Source organism: Aedes aegypti, chromosome 2 (assembly GCF_002204515.2).
Source record: "Aedes aegypti strain LVP_AGWG chromosome 2, AaegL5.0 Primary Assembly, whole genome shotgun sequence".
NCBI lineage: Eukaryota > Metazoa > Arthropoda > Insecta > Diptera > Culicidae > Aedes > Aedes aegypti.
The window spans coordinates 23,383,887-23,399,879 of record NC_035108.1 but is presented as its reverse complement, the minus strand read 5'-3'; the positions used below and the strand labels follow the sequence as shown (position 1 = coordinate 23,399,879).

Genomic DNA, 15,993 nt, shown 5'->3' with positions numbered 1-15,993 from the left:
CTCCCTTGCACCAATAGTTGCCGTCGTGTTCCTGTAGTGGATCAACGGATGGAAGCAGTTTTTAAAATCGATGTATAAAAATGAAGAAAAGTCCCAGAGATTATCTTTATGCTTCATTCGAAAGATATTAGTTGCTGTTCCGTGGGAAAAATGTTAAACCTATGTAAAAATTTACCATTTTGTTTAAAAATGCTTGTATCATTCTCGAACGTCTACTACTGGAGCACTAGCGCAACTACTGGAACACGTGTACCAATAGTGGCTCAAGCGATTTTATGTTAAAAAAATAGTTTTATCACTCTTTTTATATTTTTCCCATATAGTAGAGGTTGAAATCTTTCTGCTGATGCCAAAAGATCTCTGTTAAGGCTTTTCGTTATTTTGTTATGATTTTTTATAGCTTAGGTAGTCCACTTATGGCACCGGCACCCTATGTACATAGAAAGGCCTGATTGTACGGAATGCAGGAGTTGAATCTGATATAATTTGGGAAATTTGACCGAACGTCTTGGTCACATGAGGGGCCCAAATACAAAGGAGTAAGAGTGACATTTAGGTCGGTTTTGAGTTACGTATACTGAAAAGTTTCAAGCTTTACAACAGTGTTTTCGGAAGATTTTCGATAGACCTTTTCGATCTTTTAGATAGGTATAATAAAAAAATAACACAAGGTACATTTGCTTGTTGTTTATTGTTCAGTATAATTTAAATTTCGATAGTTGTTCAAAACTTACATTGGGATTTTTTTTTATTTTCTTCCGCTATAGTCCTGCTATCTGACTCTCGGAAGTGCTTGGAACATACGAAAAGATTCGTGGTATTTGTTTTCACGTTTTAGCCCAAAAATGTTAGTCATCGGTTTCTCTGCACATTGATCGTTGGAACTCTATGGAAAGTAACCGGTTTACATGGTTCTGTTTTATGATTTCTTGGAATATAATTTGCTCCTGCAAATGCGGAACATGACAATTCGATAGTTTGATGGTGAAATTTAAGCGCTTTTCTAGTATCAAACCGGTGAAAACTGGCTCTGTAAAAGTTTTCGTAGCTTGATCGAAAGAGTAGATTTTTCTAAGTATAATACAAATTGATAGCGCTTCAATATCATAATTTTGACGTTATAAATGATTAATGAAGATTTAAATCAGTAGACTCAATGAGATTTCAATTTACATAATAACAGCTTGTCCCGTAGTAACATTTGCCGAGCAATGATTTAAAAGCGATTTCCTTACTAACTTCAAATTTATTTTAAAAATAGTTCCAGGGCACGGAAAATTATAACATTTTGGATTCTGGCTCTATTTTTTACGTAGAATCATGATATGTAAAAAAATGGACACTTCTAAACAAACCAATTGAATTAATTGAATTTATATTCCGATTTCAGTACAAATCTGACGGATTTTCATAACTATTTTATCTGTGTGAGTGTTTTCGTGTAAGATAGACAAAAATGCAGCGTACCTTTAATAGCTGTCAAAATACGTTGATCTCAGAGCTCTGCTGCCTGCCGCCGCGTGAGTCCCAGCAATCAATACATGCGCGCAAAATGCACCAACACCAGCACTCAGACACATTGACCGCATGCCGTCTTCGTCATGCCAAAGCGCGCATACGCCACGAAGGTAGCAAAACAAACTCTCGCGTATTCCTTCGCGTTGCACTCTGGCGTATGGTCACATGGTCGGATGGAGAGCATGGCGCTCATTTAGGAAAGTTCGTAATGATACTACCTCAGTTGTATCTGCCTGTCGATTGGGTCGGTGTTGAAAGTTTCAATTTGAAGCATTGTTACGCAAATTAGTTTACTTCTAATGAAGAAAATGTACGGTTTTTCAACAATCATTTCCCTGTCTTCTGAAACCGCAAACGTTCAATATATTTGTCAAAATTTGAGGTCTCCATTGCGTGAATCACCCCAAATCTTGTGTGCCTTTGCTTGAGCGTGTGTTACGCCACTGGCTGGCTCGTGAGTGCTATCACCCTCAGCTCCGAAACAGTTCTCTTCGCATACTCTGACTGACAACTGGCCAAGCGCTCCATAAAGGCAGACTAAAGCTGAAGTGTGACCAAGCAAACTTCATAGGAGGAGGATAGAATATACGCTTTACTCGACGTCGCAGCAGAAAGAAAGAAAGTATTATCTTTGGTCATTGGCCAGTGCTTTTTGTGTTCGTTCTGATTAATCTGACTACGTTTTCTCAAAATAGTGCTCGTCCCGTGCCTGTGAGATGTGAAAACTGCCTTCTTGTGAACTAAGTAACTACTATTGAACGATGGTTTTGGTGGCCGCACTGGCTGGATGATGTGATATGGTGATGATGTGTGTCTTTTAGCTAGAGCCTATAGTCAACAAAACAAACTGATAACGTTTTGTCCCCTTAAATCCTTCTTCTTCTTTCTCTCTTCTTCATCTGTGAAACCGTCCAAACAGCAGTGAGGTCTTCCTGCAGTTGTGGCCTCGGCGTTCTTGAGATGAGCAACTATTCTTCGTCGTCATCCACGGAACAAATCAAGCATCTGGGAGCTCCAGCAGCACCAAAAGCGACGACATCCGATATACGCACGGACAATGAAAAGCTAGTTGTGAGGCAGAAAATCAATAATAGCAACAGCAACTACAATCGTTCTAGTTCTGCGGGTGCATTGAGCGAAATAGTGCCAGCACCACACTACCAGAGCGAAACTGCATTGAAGGGCAGCTGTGATAGTATTGGTATCGGTGATATTAGGGAAGACTGCAACGAAATGACCATCAACGGTGGAAGCCCATCAGGGGACGAAGGGGTGGTGGAATCTCCCGTGTTGGGCAACTCGCAGACGTCCTTGAGCGAAGAGAGGCTACGCAGGAAGCTGCAATTTTTCTTCATGAACCCGATCGAGAAGTGGCAAGCTAAGCGACGATTCCCCTATAAGTTTGTCGTGCAAGTAATCAAAATCATATTAGTCACGCTTCAGCTGTGTCTTTTTGCGCACTCTCGATATATGCACGTCAATTACACGTGGGACAATACGATTACGTTCTCGCACATGTTCCTTAGGGGATGGGACATCACGATGGAAGTCAGCACGTACCCACCCGAGACGGGACCCCTATCGGTCTACGTAATCGAAGATTTCTTCAAAACCATCGACTACGCTATCGATGGCTACGCAAACCTTGGGGAAGCAATTGGGCCGTACTCTTATCCCAACGAAGACAATACGATGGCGCCAATGCAGTTCTGTCTGTACCGATACAAGGACGGTACCATTTTCGGGTTCAACGAGAGCTACGTCTTCAACCCGGAGATCGACACACTCTGTCTGGATCTAGACAGCAACGTCACAACCATTGGCAGCCGCAAATATCTCCACCAGAAAGATATCCACATCAACTTCTCGGCATTGGTCAAGGCTGAGCTCAGTTTCGCCATTAAAACGGTCAATTTCAAAGCAGCTGGTCCCATCACAGCCCCCGATTGCTACCAGTTCGACATACAAATCCTTTTCAACAATCAAGATCACGACGGACAGATGACTTTGAGGCTCGAAGCGGAACCCAAGCGTCTCATTTGCCACGGTGACGTCGAGTTCATCAAGAACTCCAGAATCGACGACGCTCTGCGTAGTGCTCTCAACATCCTCGTGATCGTCATCTGTGCCGTCTCGTTTGCACTTTGCGCCAGAGCCATTTATCGTGCACAACTGTTGCGAATGATCACTTCCGACTTCTTCCGGCAAGTCTACGGTAAAGATCTCACCATCGAAGGCAAAATGGAGTTCGTCAACATGTGGTACATCATGATCGTCTGCAACGACATCCTTCTCATCATCGGCTCCGCTCTCAAGGAGCAAATTGAGAAGAAACATTTCATTGCGGACGATTGGAACCTGTGCTCGCTGCTCCTCGGCATCGGAAACCTATTGGTCTGGTTCGGAGTCCTACGATACCTCGGATTCTTCAAAACCTACAACGTCGTAATCCTCACTCTCAAAAAAGCAGCCCCAAAAATCCTACGATTCCTTTTGTGTGCCCTCCTCATTTACGCCGGCTTCACCTTCTGTGGCTGGCTGGTTCTCGGACCCTATCACATCAAATTCCGTTCCCTTTCCACAACTTCAGAGTGCCTGTTTTCCCTCATCAACGGAGATGACATGTTCGCCACATTCACCATAATGTCGGAGAAATCCATCATGCTGTGGTGGTTCTGCCGAATTTATCTCTATTCCTTCACCAGCCTGTACATCTACGTGGTCCTATCGCTGTTCATCTCGGTCATCATGGACGCATACGACACGATCAAAAAGTATTACAAAGACGGCTTCCCGCAGTCCGATTTGAGGCTATTCGTCGGTCCGTACCATCCGAACGACTTCTCCAGTGGCGTTTTCCGCGACGACGACTTCGACTGTGATCAACGAATCAATTTCCTCGAATCCCTGAAGCGGATATTTTGCTCCTGGCGGAGGGATAGTGGCAGAGGACCTACCGGATATACGTCCCTCGCTCCGAAGGCGTCGTCTTCCTCGTCCACCGGAGGCTACATCTCGTAAACCGAAGTGATTTCTTTTTGTTGTAACTGATATTAAGAAAAGTTATTCCAGTAGCCTTTTTTACGTTCACTGTTATGTATCACGATTAGCTTGTAAGTCAAAATTCGAACTGCGACCAAATAACTTGGAGTCCTTATTTAGGAGCAAACAAAAACCAAGCCATTGATTGTTCTAGGTTAAATGTTATAGATTAAATTGGTTTTTCTGCCGCTCAAATACAACACTGTAACGGTTAACTTTGTATTGTAGTGAAAATTAATAAGGAAATGAAAATAAATCGAGGGAGGTCTCGGAGTTTTATTTGATGAAATAAAATAACCACTACATTCTAACTAGTAATCTAGTCTAAAACAATGAAGTTTTAATAGAACTTTCAGTTTCACTGTATTATAATACTGCGTAATAATCCCAAAGCCTTCCTCAGTTTTGTTGTTACGACTTCCCTGGGCATAGAGTATCATCGTACCTGCCACATGAGAAACGAATGCGAAAATGGCGACTTGTGCAAAGAAAACTCTCAGTTAATAACTGTGGAAGTGCTCATAAGAACACTAACCTGAGAAGCCGGCTCTGTCCCAGTGAGGACGGTAATGCCAAGAAGAAGGAGAAGAAGAAGATTTAGTTGTTTTAAACTATGCATTTAACACATTATATTTAAAAATCTTTTTGGCTTCATTTCACAAAAACATATTTTTTCTAATGAAAAATACCTTTTTTTTAATTTCCGTTTGATAAACATCAACACCTAAGCTGAAATTGGTTTTCTCATTCATCCAACCTTCAAAAAGAGCTTAGCAAAAAAATTTCATGAGTTTGGAAGCATTTGTGGCTCTGAATTGTTAGTTGGGTTAAGGCTGGCAGTGACTTTGAATTGGGTCCTAAAATTTTTAATGAAAGCTTGTTTTTATTCAATAACACAAAAGAGCACCTTACTGCAACTACTTTAGCAATTTTTCCCGCCCAAATAACGGCTATATCATGTTTAAACTTTAATTTAAAAATTGGGTCCATAAATGAACCTTGACACTTAAGATCATGTTTAAAGTTCGCTTAGTCGACAAAAACACCACAGGGGTTTTTGTTTTAACACTGGGGTTGTTCCTATCTGACATTTCGGAAGGGACACGGAAAACAAAATACACCCAAAAATTGAGTTAAAGCCAAGGGGTGTGACAAAATCTAAAATAAACATAGAAAATGTTGTTTGTACTTAAACTACCGGAAAACATTAAAAAATTGAGTAAACATGGGTTCTTGGCCTAAACTTAAGCGTTTGACACTACAATTGGGACAGGGCTTTGGGACCCTATTAAAATAATAGATATGAATCAGCCGAAATTAGTGAATTCATCATTAGTATAATTAGCATTTGAGTTAAGAACATCACACTTAAATTTGTCAGAGGTAGTTGTTATTATCTTGAAGTAAAGAATATTAACAACTGCTACATTCTAAATTTACGATAAATGTTTTGAACTTGATATGAAAATGCCCAGCCAACAAATTTGTTCACATAACTGAGATTCAGCTCAGTAAAGTGAACGCATATTCGGAAAAAGAAGATTGTTTAAAATGCATAGATTCCCTCTATGTGTACAAAAGTGGAGGCCATATACGTATATTCCCGAAAATTCAGTGTGGTAAATACAACTTCAGATGAATTTGTTTGGTGCTTTCTATGATTTCGTGTATAATGATGTTTTGCATTTTATGTAACTTCGTTTTAACAAACAAACAACAATTAAAAAAAGGTAAAACAAGTGTTAATAAGCCTCCATGCAATGATCTGCTGATCGCTAATCATAAAGGCTACCACTGTACTGTTCAGTCGCTCGTGAATGACACGGATATTAGGCAAATATAAATCCAACAATATAGCTCATCTGCACGTACTTCTAGGGTAAATTATGTATTTTGGACAGGCTAAGGATATGTCTGGAAACGGCTATCGATTAACTGCCTTAGATACTAATATTTTATTATGTTATGATACTTGTATGCTTAATGTATCATTGTTTTCTGAGTTTCTGGAGAGAAAAAGCTTACAAACTGTAGCAATAGGTGCCAAAATAGCGTTTTTTTATTGCCTGTCTGTTATATATTTCGGACATCAAATCTACATTTCGGACACCCTCATGTGAATATAATTTGGACAGGGGCGTTATCTCACTATCTATTCAATGGTTCCTTAAAAGGACGATCATATCATAATGTTTGAAGAGTTTACATGTGACTTATGCATTTTTTCGCTTATTGGATGTGTATATTAGTGATAATCTATAATTTCATATAATGGAAGCAAATATCATCAGATCCACGAAATACGCCTGCAAGTATGCATGCATGCGACATTCCAGTGCGTTTCATCAGATGGCCAAATTATATCAACTGAACAAAAACCGTAATCTATTTTGGACACCACCTGATTTATGCCTTATATACTAATGTTAAGATTTTAGTGAACTTAGCTTCAATTTTAGACATATTTTATCATATTGCCGCCTTTAAACTTTTTATGAATGCTTATTCTGAGCGCTATTATTGCGTTTAAAGTATGTTCTTGCAACATACAACCTCTTGCATTCGTAGGTTTTACATGTGTTCTTTTGATACAATTTACAGTTTTGATATTTTTGAAGCCAATTTGTAATTGTTATGAAATTGGCCATCATTATTAAGTAGCATAGTGTATTAATAATGCAATACATGATTTTCCATACATAAATACCTCATCATCTCATTGTAAATGAGCATAGAACAAGCAGCCTGTCCAAATTGCATGCATGTCCAAGTTATATACGTTACCCTACACATCCGTACTTGAAGAGAGTCTATTGTCACATTTCATTAATATATCATTATCTATTTGTTCCTCATTTGATAAAACAGAGTTCTTATAAGAGGCAAGTGTAACGCTGATAAAACTTTCTGTGTGGTTTAAAATATTCATCGAATAAAATGATGCAGCTGTAACAGAAAAATGTAAGAATGAGGACCAAATACGGTTCAATTTGTGACCCCAGTCGCTCCCCCAGTACATCCACCTCAAAGTATAGCGATTATAAAATAAATTGAACAGAAATTCGTATACAAAGTGAGGTCATTGTGTTTTTTTGAATCTTCGACGTTTCATTATCCAGTATGTTAACTTATTCATGAATCCCTCTTTTACGATTTATGCCTGATCTTGCGAAGTATCCGGCGACGTGTAATCTTCCCCTGTATGATTTTATATTGACATCAGATGAACATATATCTAATCTCTCATCGAAGATTATAATATAACCAATCAAGTAAAGTAGAAATCGTAAGGGAATGGCAACTTGAAGTTGTATATTTTGTCAAATGAAATTTGAATTTGACAAGACGCAAATTCAAATCAGATTAAATTAATAGCTCCACAAACAATTTTAATCAACTCAGTTTTGCATCATATCCAATTACAACGTGAACTGAATGTATATACAATTTGAAATTAACATCCTTATATGATCACTGGTTTGCTGGGTGACCATCCTTTCCTGGAAAGCTATTGACATATTTCAAAGAAAAAAATTCCATACAAAATTCGAGTGTTTTGAATATTAGCCTGTTCGAAATTTATAACAACATGGCACAACCGAAGTTTGATGTCATCCAAGAACTTTCAAAAACAAAAGTTCTAAGATCTACATGATCTACTAGCGCAATAGCTGATTGTTTGGTATATCAAATCAGTATTTATAGTAGACCTACTCACGACCTACTTAAGTGGATAGGAAAACCAATGACGAAAGTCCCTTGCAGTTGCCCAAAATTTTATGGCACAGAACAAGATCTAGAATGCCGTGAAAAGTATACTGCAAACTTGGGTACCTTTTGCAGTACCGTGGGACCAATGCAGTACTAGAAGTGGTACCCAATCTGAACCCGAGTGGGACGCACCTGGGGAAAGCTGTTCATAGAAAATCTGGGTTATCCTGAAGTACAGATAATCAAATCAACTAGCTTAACATATAAAAGAAGGGTACCGAGTTGCTTTTCAGATAAGTTTGAAGAATGCAACTGCACATCTTGAAGAACACCAATGACTCTTAGGATTGTATAGGGGCTTTCTGAAACGCAGATTCTAAGACAGGGTTTCTCAACTGGTGGTCCGCGGATCCCTAGGGGTCAGTAGCACTCTTTAACGTGATTTGTCTGGAATGGTGTCTACGGACGATTTTTTTTAATATAACGCATATATTGGCGGTAAATAATCGTAACTTTGCCGCAGGCGGCGCTGTTAATTTTTAAATTTCTGAAATAACGATCATTAAATATGGTATCTTTGACAAGGTTGTAGATAATTTCAATACAAACAACTTTTCCAAAGACACCTAGTCTGTATCTAGTAACATTTCCAAAATATGGAAGTATTTTATGAAGGACTCCCCAATAACCGTTTTTCTCGAATTTTTTGAAAAAGTGTGGTTTTCGGTAGCAACATTGTTTAACAAAATTGTGTACACTGTCAAAATAAATAATTTTCTCGAAGACACTAGGGTTCTAAAATGTAAGGGAAAGTAGTTATAGTAATTTAAGTACAAATATCAGTAATTTTTGGGTATAATAACGCTCCTCCCTTAGTAAAAACTGCTCTATCCCAGTAGCTAACGCATTATTTCTATAGTTTTTGATGTTAGTGGTATTTACTTAGTTGGTCATGCCCTACATACAACTTTCTCTTGCTAGGTAGCTTCCAAAAAGAGCTCAAGTCGTTTTCTGTAAACGGTTCAAATCTTGACGTTTCAAAACAAACCGCGCAATATTCCCCTCCTATAGAAAAAAATCCGCAGCGTTGTAGAAATGCTTCCAAGGAGAATTCCACAAATTGCTAAGCTTAAAAGGGTCCATTAGCAGTCGTCTTTCGGTAAAAGTTTTTATAATAAGTACAATATTGAAGAATGAGCTTTATTTTCAACGAGGCTTGCCTATCGGACCCAAAATTTTACGCCAAAAAGTGATTTTCGATATTTTTGGTATTTCTATTGATTGTTCATACTTCCCAAAGATTTTATATGCGCAACATCATTTTTTCGCGGATATTTAAGATATGTAATCATATTTACGTGTTAAAGAAGCCTCAATCCCTCGAAAATGAAGTGGGGCGTACTGCCCGGTTGGGGCGCATTATACCAATTTACACTATATGTTTGTTTACAGTTGCAAAATGATAGGAATCCACCATTGTCAAATGTTTGCTTTGGTTAGACAAATATGTTTGGAGATATCTCCTGAAAATTTTACTGCGATTTATCGTTAATAACATCATTTCGATCTCTCGCTCTCGCTAAATTTTTCAGTGATCATGATACATTCTATTTAACTTTAAACTGAATAGAAAATAAAAAGCGAGAAAAAGTTTGCTTCAATTTTTTGTATAAATTGATTTTATGAACTATTTTGAAATCAAATGGTTCAGTAAATCAAGGTATATCCACACAACTCGTCCGATTCTTATTCAGATTCTGACAGTACTCCAAAATTTGAGCTCATTTGAAGGGAAACTGAGACTGTACAAATTTTCATGGGCAGTGCATACAGAAAAGATTGTCATGTGGGCAAATATATTATCACATCCATGCAGACGTAACTCTTAGAACAAATCGCAATTAAATCATAGTCACGAGGGCATGTGTCCCCAATGCTAAAAGTGCTGTGTTTGGCCGATGGGCCAACAGATGGCGATAGTGTGTAAACGTCAAAACTATGCACGAACAAAAACGATGCGAGCGCTACGCATGATGAGCTGACTAGTGATCCTTTAGAGAGAGATAAGCGGAAGTAAAATGGAATGATTTGGCAACAGACCAGCAGTACTGATTTTGCTCGGCGTCGAGAATAATATTGTAACACGGACATGACTTCTTCATTGCTAAAAAGTGTATTTTGTTTCGTTATAGATCTTTGAGCTACATATCCAAACTAATAAACAGCCGAAAAAATCAACAACTAAAAGTCGCATTGACATATATTTGAAAAATAAAAATATTTCATTGTTTTGCTTCATGCAAAATTGATTTTACCGAAATAATTTCAAGTGGATTGCATTACTCCTCAAGAAAAGTTCAAAACAAACATAACGCATGTTCGTTTGGCTCACACTTTGACAGCTCTCGCTGCTCGATTGCCTCACATTTTGACAGGAATGTCAGCTTCCGTGAATCTCTCTTATAAAAAATTACTAGAGCTGACCACCTACCAGATAATTGAATCGACCGTTATGACCGTGTGACGTCTATTTGTCTGTTATATTATTATAAAAAATAGTTGTTTGCTGATTTATATTAATTTTTACTTTGATTACCTTGACATTTTCTTACTTTATTTTCCTTTTTGTTTATATTTTTAATGTGTTTGCAATCATGCATATCTTCTAAAACGAATATAATAGAGTAATGACTGTTTATTTTGTTCTCAAACGCTAACAGTTGGCGCCAGCGGCAAAAACTACAGACAACAACCTTCCGAACATTCAGTTTCTCTTACCGGCCGCCGAGCGACGACACTGATGTTTGTATTCCACTCACTGATCACGCTATGCTGGATTCTCAAATTTCTCAAACTTTCAACACAAGTGCATGGAAGAATGGTAGTCGGAGAACTGTCAAAACGTATGGAAAATAATGAAAATCGTAAAATACTTGCAATAAGGGAACTGGATCAAAATAGTATTGATTAGAAATCAAGTGTTAAGTGAATACATAACATTTTGCGTTTAGTTCATCTTCCGTGGTGCTTTCTTTGCTTCAGGATTTCGTTTTTACTACCTCTGAAAAAGAGCCATCTATTGTCTTTTCAGTTTTCAATATCGCCCTATTGCAAAAAGCCATCATGTGCGTGGCCTACCACGAAGTCAACGGCCTCGTCCGGGTTCTCTATTGAATATTATCTTCGCTTGTCGTTCTTTCGGCATACGGGCAACGTGACCAGCCCAACGCAGCTTGCCGTGTTTTATGCGCTTGAAAATATGCATCTCTCTATACACTTGGTACAACTCGTGATTCATGCGACGCCGCCAGATGCCGTTTTCTAGTTTACCGCCGAGTATTGTTCGCAGCACTTTACTTTTGTATAACGCGAGTTTTGTTTTCATTTGCAGGTAGCACCATTTTGCTACCACTAACACGTCCGGACCCACGTTGACCACCAGCTATCATGTACTTCGTTTTTGTGGTGTTTATCGTGAGCCCGTTCCTCGCTGTCTCCCTCTTGAAAGGCACGAACGCCTTTTCCACTGCCCGACGGTCAATCCCGATGATGTCGATATCAGCCGAAAAGTCAAGGAGCATATGAGAACGTGTGATAATGGTACCGCTTCACTGCATACCGGCTCTCCTGATAGCACCTTCGAGCGCTATGTTAAACAGCAAGCGTCATTAAACGGATGTTTAGTACTTCAGAATCGTGCTCTAGAAAATTTGAGGTTTAGCTTTGGTTCATTTTCTCCTTAATTAGTTGCAACAGTTGCAACTAAACCCGTCAATATTTTTTCTAGATTCACCGTACGCATGAAAAGTTATGGAGAGACAGTAGCAGTTTTATTTAACTTTCATTTAAAGTTTGTAAAGAATACCAGATCATTTTGAAAATACTAATTAATCACATAAATCCATAAAATATCTCAAAACTAATATTGGTGATAAAGGGGATATCTCCCAGTACCGGGCACCTAAGCTACTAAGTTCGTAATTGGAAGTAATGCTGAAGGTAATGCTTTTTAAAAATGTATTTTTAAATAAAAAGTATCTAATTATTAATAGATAGATAAAGTTGTTGTGGGTCGGAAATAAATCAGAATTTCACAATTCAACTGCCGGCAGAAGCATTATTATTCTATGTCACAGAATGGACAAAATGTGTCATAAGGTCAAAAACGGGTTTAGTTTTCATTGTGGACGGTCACTTACGGCATAAAAAACGCATTGTTTCAACAACAAAATAAAAAAAAAACGTTGTATTAAGAAACGATGTAAAAAAAACCCTCCATCAGAAAATTATCGCGCAAAAATTCTGTGTAGAGTACACAACTACTTAAACACTTACATGATATTGTAGGTAGGGAAATGCACCAATTGTTAAACGATGTAAAAGGGCGACCAAACTTTAACAATGCATGCTTTTCTTATTAATTGTTCAACATTTGGCAAGATTTCAACAGCTCGACAATTGGCAACTAACGGGGTTCAATCAAAAATAATACTTTTTCCAGTCATATAGTCAACGAATTCAGTATTCGTCGCGGAATTGTATCCTCATTGTCAACTGCTTCGCATCATTTTCGAACACTAGGGCTCTGAAGAAGCGGAAAAAATCCTCAATGGGACCTCACTGGGGGCAAGTTGGTTGGTAACAATCATAATCTGCAGCACATCATGAGATTCTGTTTATCATATTCTGTTACAGCTCTGATTAGATCGGGGGGATAACAGTGCATGATAAAATCCATCTAAACAAGCGCCAAACCTGGTGTACACTATTCCTATCATTTGTTCAGGAGTTGTTTATCATGTCAGTAAAACAAACACCTCTCGTTTGCTGCTGTTATTGAATAAGCTCCAAACATTACCGATAATGCACCGATACAGATGGAATATTTTTCTTCACTTGCTTTGTTCGTGTTTTGAAATCTAATGAGAGCGAATTCTGCAATGCCTGAATAAAACTGTTTTAGATTTTAAGAAAATAGGAAAGGATAAAATCTCCCCCAACCCACCATTTTTTTTTTTTAAATTGGCATTTTGGCTCAATTTGTAACGTAGATTTGACATACAACGCTAACTAGGTACCGTCAAACGGGATATCTTGCAACAGGGGTGAAACTTGCAACACTTCGACATGTGACCGAATTGTCGCTTCTTTCAACATTGAGTTAAATTATTATAATTTATTACGCCGTTTATTGACCTTAGGTATACAACATAAGATTTTGGCAAGGGTTTGGGTATTGTTTCTTTCTGGTTGGTTTGCTGGAGGTGAAAATCATATTACACATTGGATTGTATGAAATTAATGCTGAAAAACATTCCTCGTACTACACAAACTGTAAACATATGTCATTCGAGGCAGTTACAGAACTTAGTAGTGTACAAATTTACAATATAAAAGTTTTGATAATTTGATGCTCATCCACTATAATAATTCATAAACGTGTTTGACTACCCTTGTGGGGTAACTTGCAACAGCAATTTTGACCTCAATTGTTTGAACATATATTTGTGAAGTAGCATTAAAATGTTTAAACCTCAATCAATTCAATACACGTTTGAAACTAAACATTAGAAAATTTACATGAATCGCATTATTAAGGTGTGGCCCGTTTAGAATTGGAACACACACAAATCGGAATAATTCGGATATAATTCAACAAAAATGAATTCTGTTTTAACTCAAATGTTGCATTTCTTGTAAGCCTCAAAGGAAAAATAATAAAAAAAATATTCATCCCCTTTTACATGAAATTGTCGGACTTTTCCCGGAATACGGTTAATTAATTTGCCACACTATTTTCATCCATATTTTTGACAAGTTCATTCCATTTAGTTTACAGTTCGTCGATGTTTTGGTGATACTTTGATTCGCTCTTAGCTTCCGCTTCATAATAGCCCAAAATATCTTAATTTGGCTGAGTTGGGGTCAATTACGTGGGTACCACCTATCAAGAAAAAATCCTTAAATTTCGTCAACATTTGATCAAACAACTTCATGGTACGGAATTTTGCCACATTTCTTCAATTGTGTTCCTTATTTGGTTGTCTGAAGACATGGTATGGTCTGAGGCTTCAATATCTGAAGTCGAATCCATTGCACGGCACTGCAGGGCAGCACCGAACTTTTTGGGCGAATCGCGCTCTGAAATGTTTGGATTTGAATCAATGATCCTGACTTAAATCCACAGCTGACGGTGTACAGTAGTGATCCTTCATAAAGAGATAAGCGGAAGTAAAATGGAATGATTTGGCAACATACCAGCAGTGCTGATTTTGCCCGGCGTCGAGAAAAATATTGTAACACGGACATAACTTCCTAATTGCTAAAAAGTTTATTTTGTGTCATTGTAGATCTTTGAGCTACATTTCCAAACTAATAAACAGCAGAAAAAATCAACAACTAAAAATAGCATTGACAAACATTTAAAAAAGAAAAATATTTAATATTTTTTGCTTCATGCAAAAAACTTTTACCGAAATAATTTCAAGCGGATTACATTTCTCCTCAAGAAAAGTTCAAAACAAACATAAAATATGTTCGTTTGGCTCACATTTTGACAGTTCTCACTGCTCGATTGGCTCACACTTTGACAGAAATGTCAGCTTCCGCGAATCTCTCTTATAAAGGATTACTAGTGTACAGCAACTGCCCGACGCTTCCTTTGTGGCTTGCGATCTGTCAAAATAGTTACTTCGTACTTATTCAGTACGAGCCACACAGTATTCATCGAAAAACTTAACACTTTTGCAATTTCTATTCCTGATCAAGACGGTTTTTTCAAATTTTTGTGTGCAATTATTTCCCTTCTCTCTTCTTCCATGTTATCTCGTGATTCTGAAGTGCTAGATCAATGTATTTTTGTGGTCATCTTAAAAAAATACGTCTTTAAGCCCTTCGATTTTTTATTTTTGTTGAGCAAATTTTTATCACTGGATTTTGGGTGATGCTAAACTTAAAAGTGCTACAATACTCAGTATAGCAACGATTCCATACTTATGGTGGGTAGTGTAAATTGATCCACTAGAGTCGTTGTAAGAACCAAAGAATTTTGTTCCAATTCCACACCTTATTAGACTTAGTTTTATTTTCTTCAAGAAAATAATGAATAATATTGGAAACCTATATAAAAATTAACTTACAGATCTGCCATTTTGAACTTTCTGCATTAAATTTGATGGAAGTCATGTCAAAACATCAACAGATACCATTTTAAGACATACACACTTGAAAACGAGGGGCCCAAATAGCCGTAGCGGTAAACGCGCAGCTATTCAGTAAGACCAAGCTGAGGGTCGTGGGTTCGAATCCCACCGGTCGAGGATCTTTTCGGGTTGGAAATTTTCTCGACTTCCCAGGGCATAGAGTATCTTCGTGCCTGCTACACGATATACGCATGCAAAAATGGTCATTGGCATAGTAAGCTCTCAGTTAATAACTGTGGAAGTGCTCATAAGAACACTAAGCTGAGAAGCAGGCTCTGTCCCAGTGGGGACGTAACACCAGAAATGAAAAAGAAGAAGACACTTGAAAACAATATCGCTGTTCGGTAATTTATTTTACGGTTTTCGAAAAAAAAAGAATAAAGATTTACTGAAAAAACAGTAACGTTTGGAAAATTTACTGACTTAATCGGTACATTTTTGGCAGTTCAAAATGTTCTAGTTTTGCGGAGTTTTCGGTACTTATCAAATATTACCAACTTAACTCTGCTGTTTAAAACCC

General features: G+C 37.8%; 2 protein-coding genes across 16 annotated transcripts in view; both read left to right on the top strand.

Moving 5' to 3' along the window:
- The window catches only part of LOC5571255 (potassium voltage-gated channel subfamily H member 6), a 529,023-nt gene that overhangs the window by 172,015 nt on the left and 341,015 nt on the right, over positions 1 to 15,993 (top strand). The gene's annotated exons all lie outside the window — the stretch shown is intronic.
- Positions 1,993 to 4,893, top strand: LOC5571248 (mucolipin-3). 7 transcript variants are annotated; one of them, XM_021840257.1, is made up of 3 exons: positions 1,993 to 2,140; positions 2,214 to 2,326; positions 2,441 to 4,893. In XM_021840257.1, the coding sequence occupies exon 3, from the start codon at positions 2,479 to 2,481 to the stop codon at positions 4,537 to 4,539; it is 2,061 nt and encodes a 686-aa protein (XP_021695949.1). In that variant the 5' UTR covers positions 1,993 to 2,140; positions 2,214 to 2,326; positions 2,441 to 2,478; the 3' UTR covers positions 4,540 to 4,893. The 7 variants fall into 7 exon arrangements, with proteins under 7 accessions (XP_021695949.1, XP_021695946.1, XP_021695947.1 ...); XM_021840254.1 differs by lacking the exon at positions 2,214 to 2,326 and having other exon boundaries at positions 1,993 to 2,136; XM_021840255.1 differs by lacking the exon at positions 2,214 to 2,326.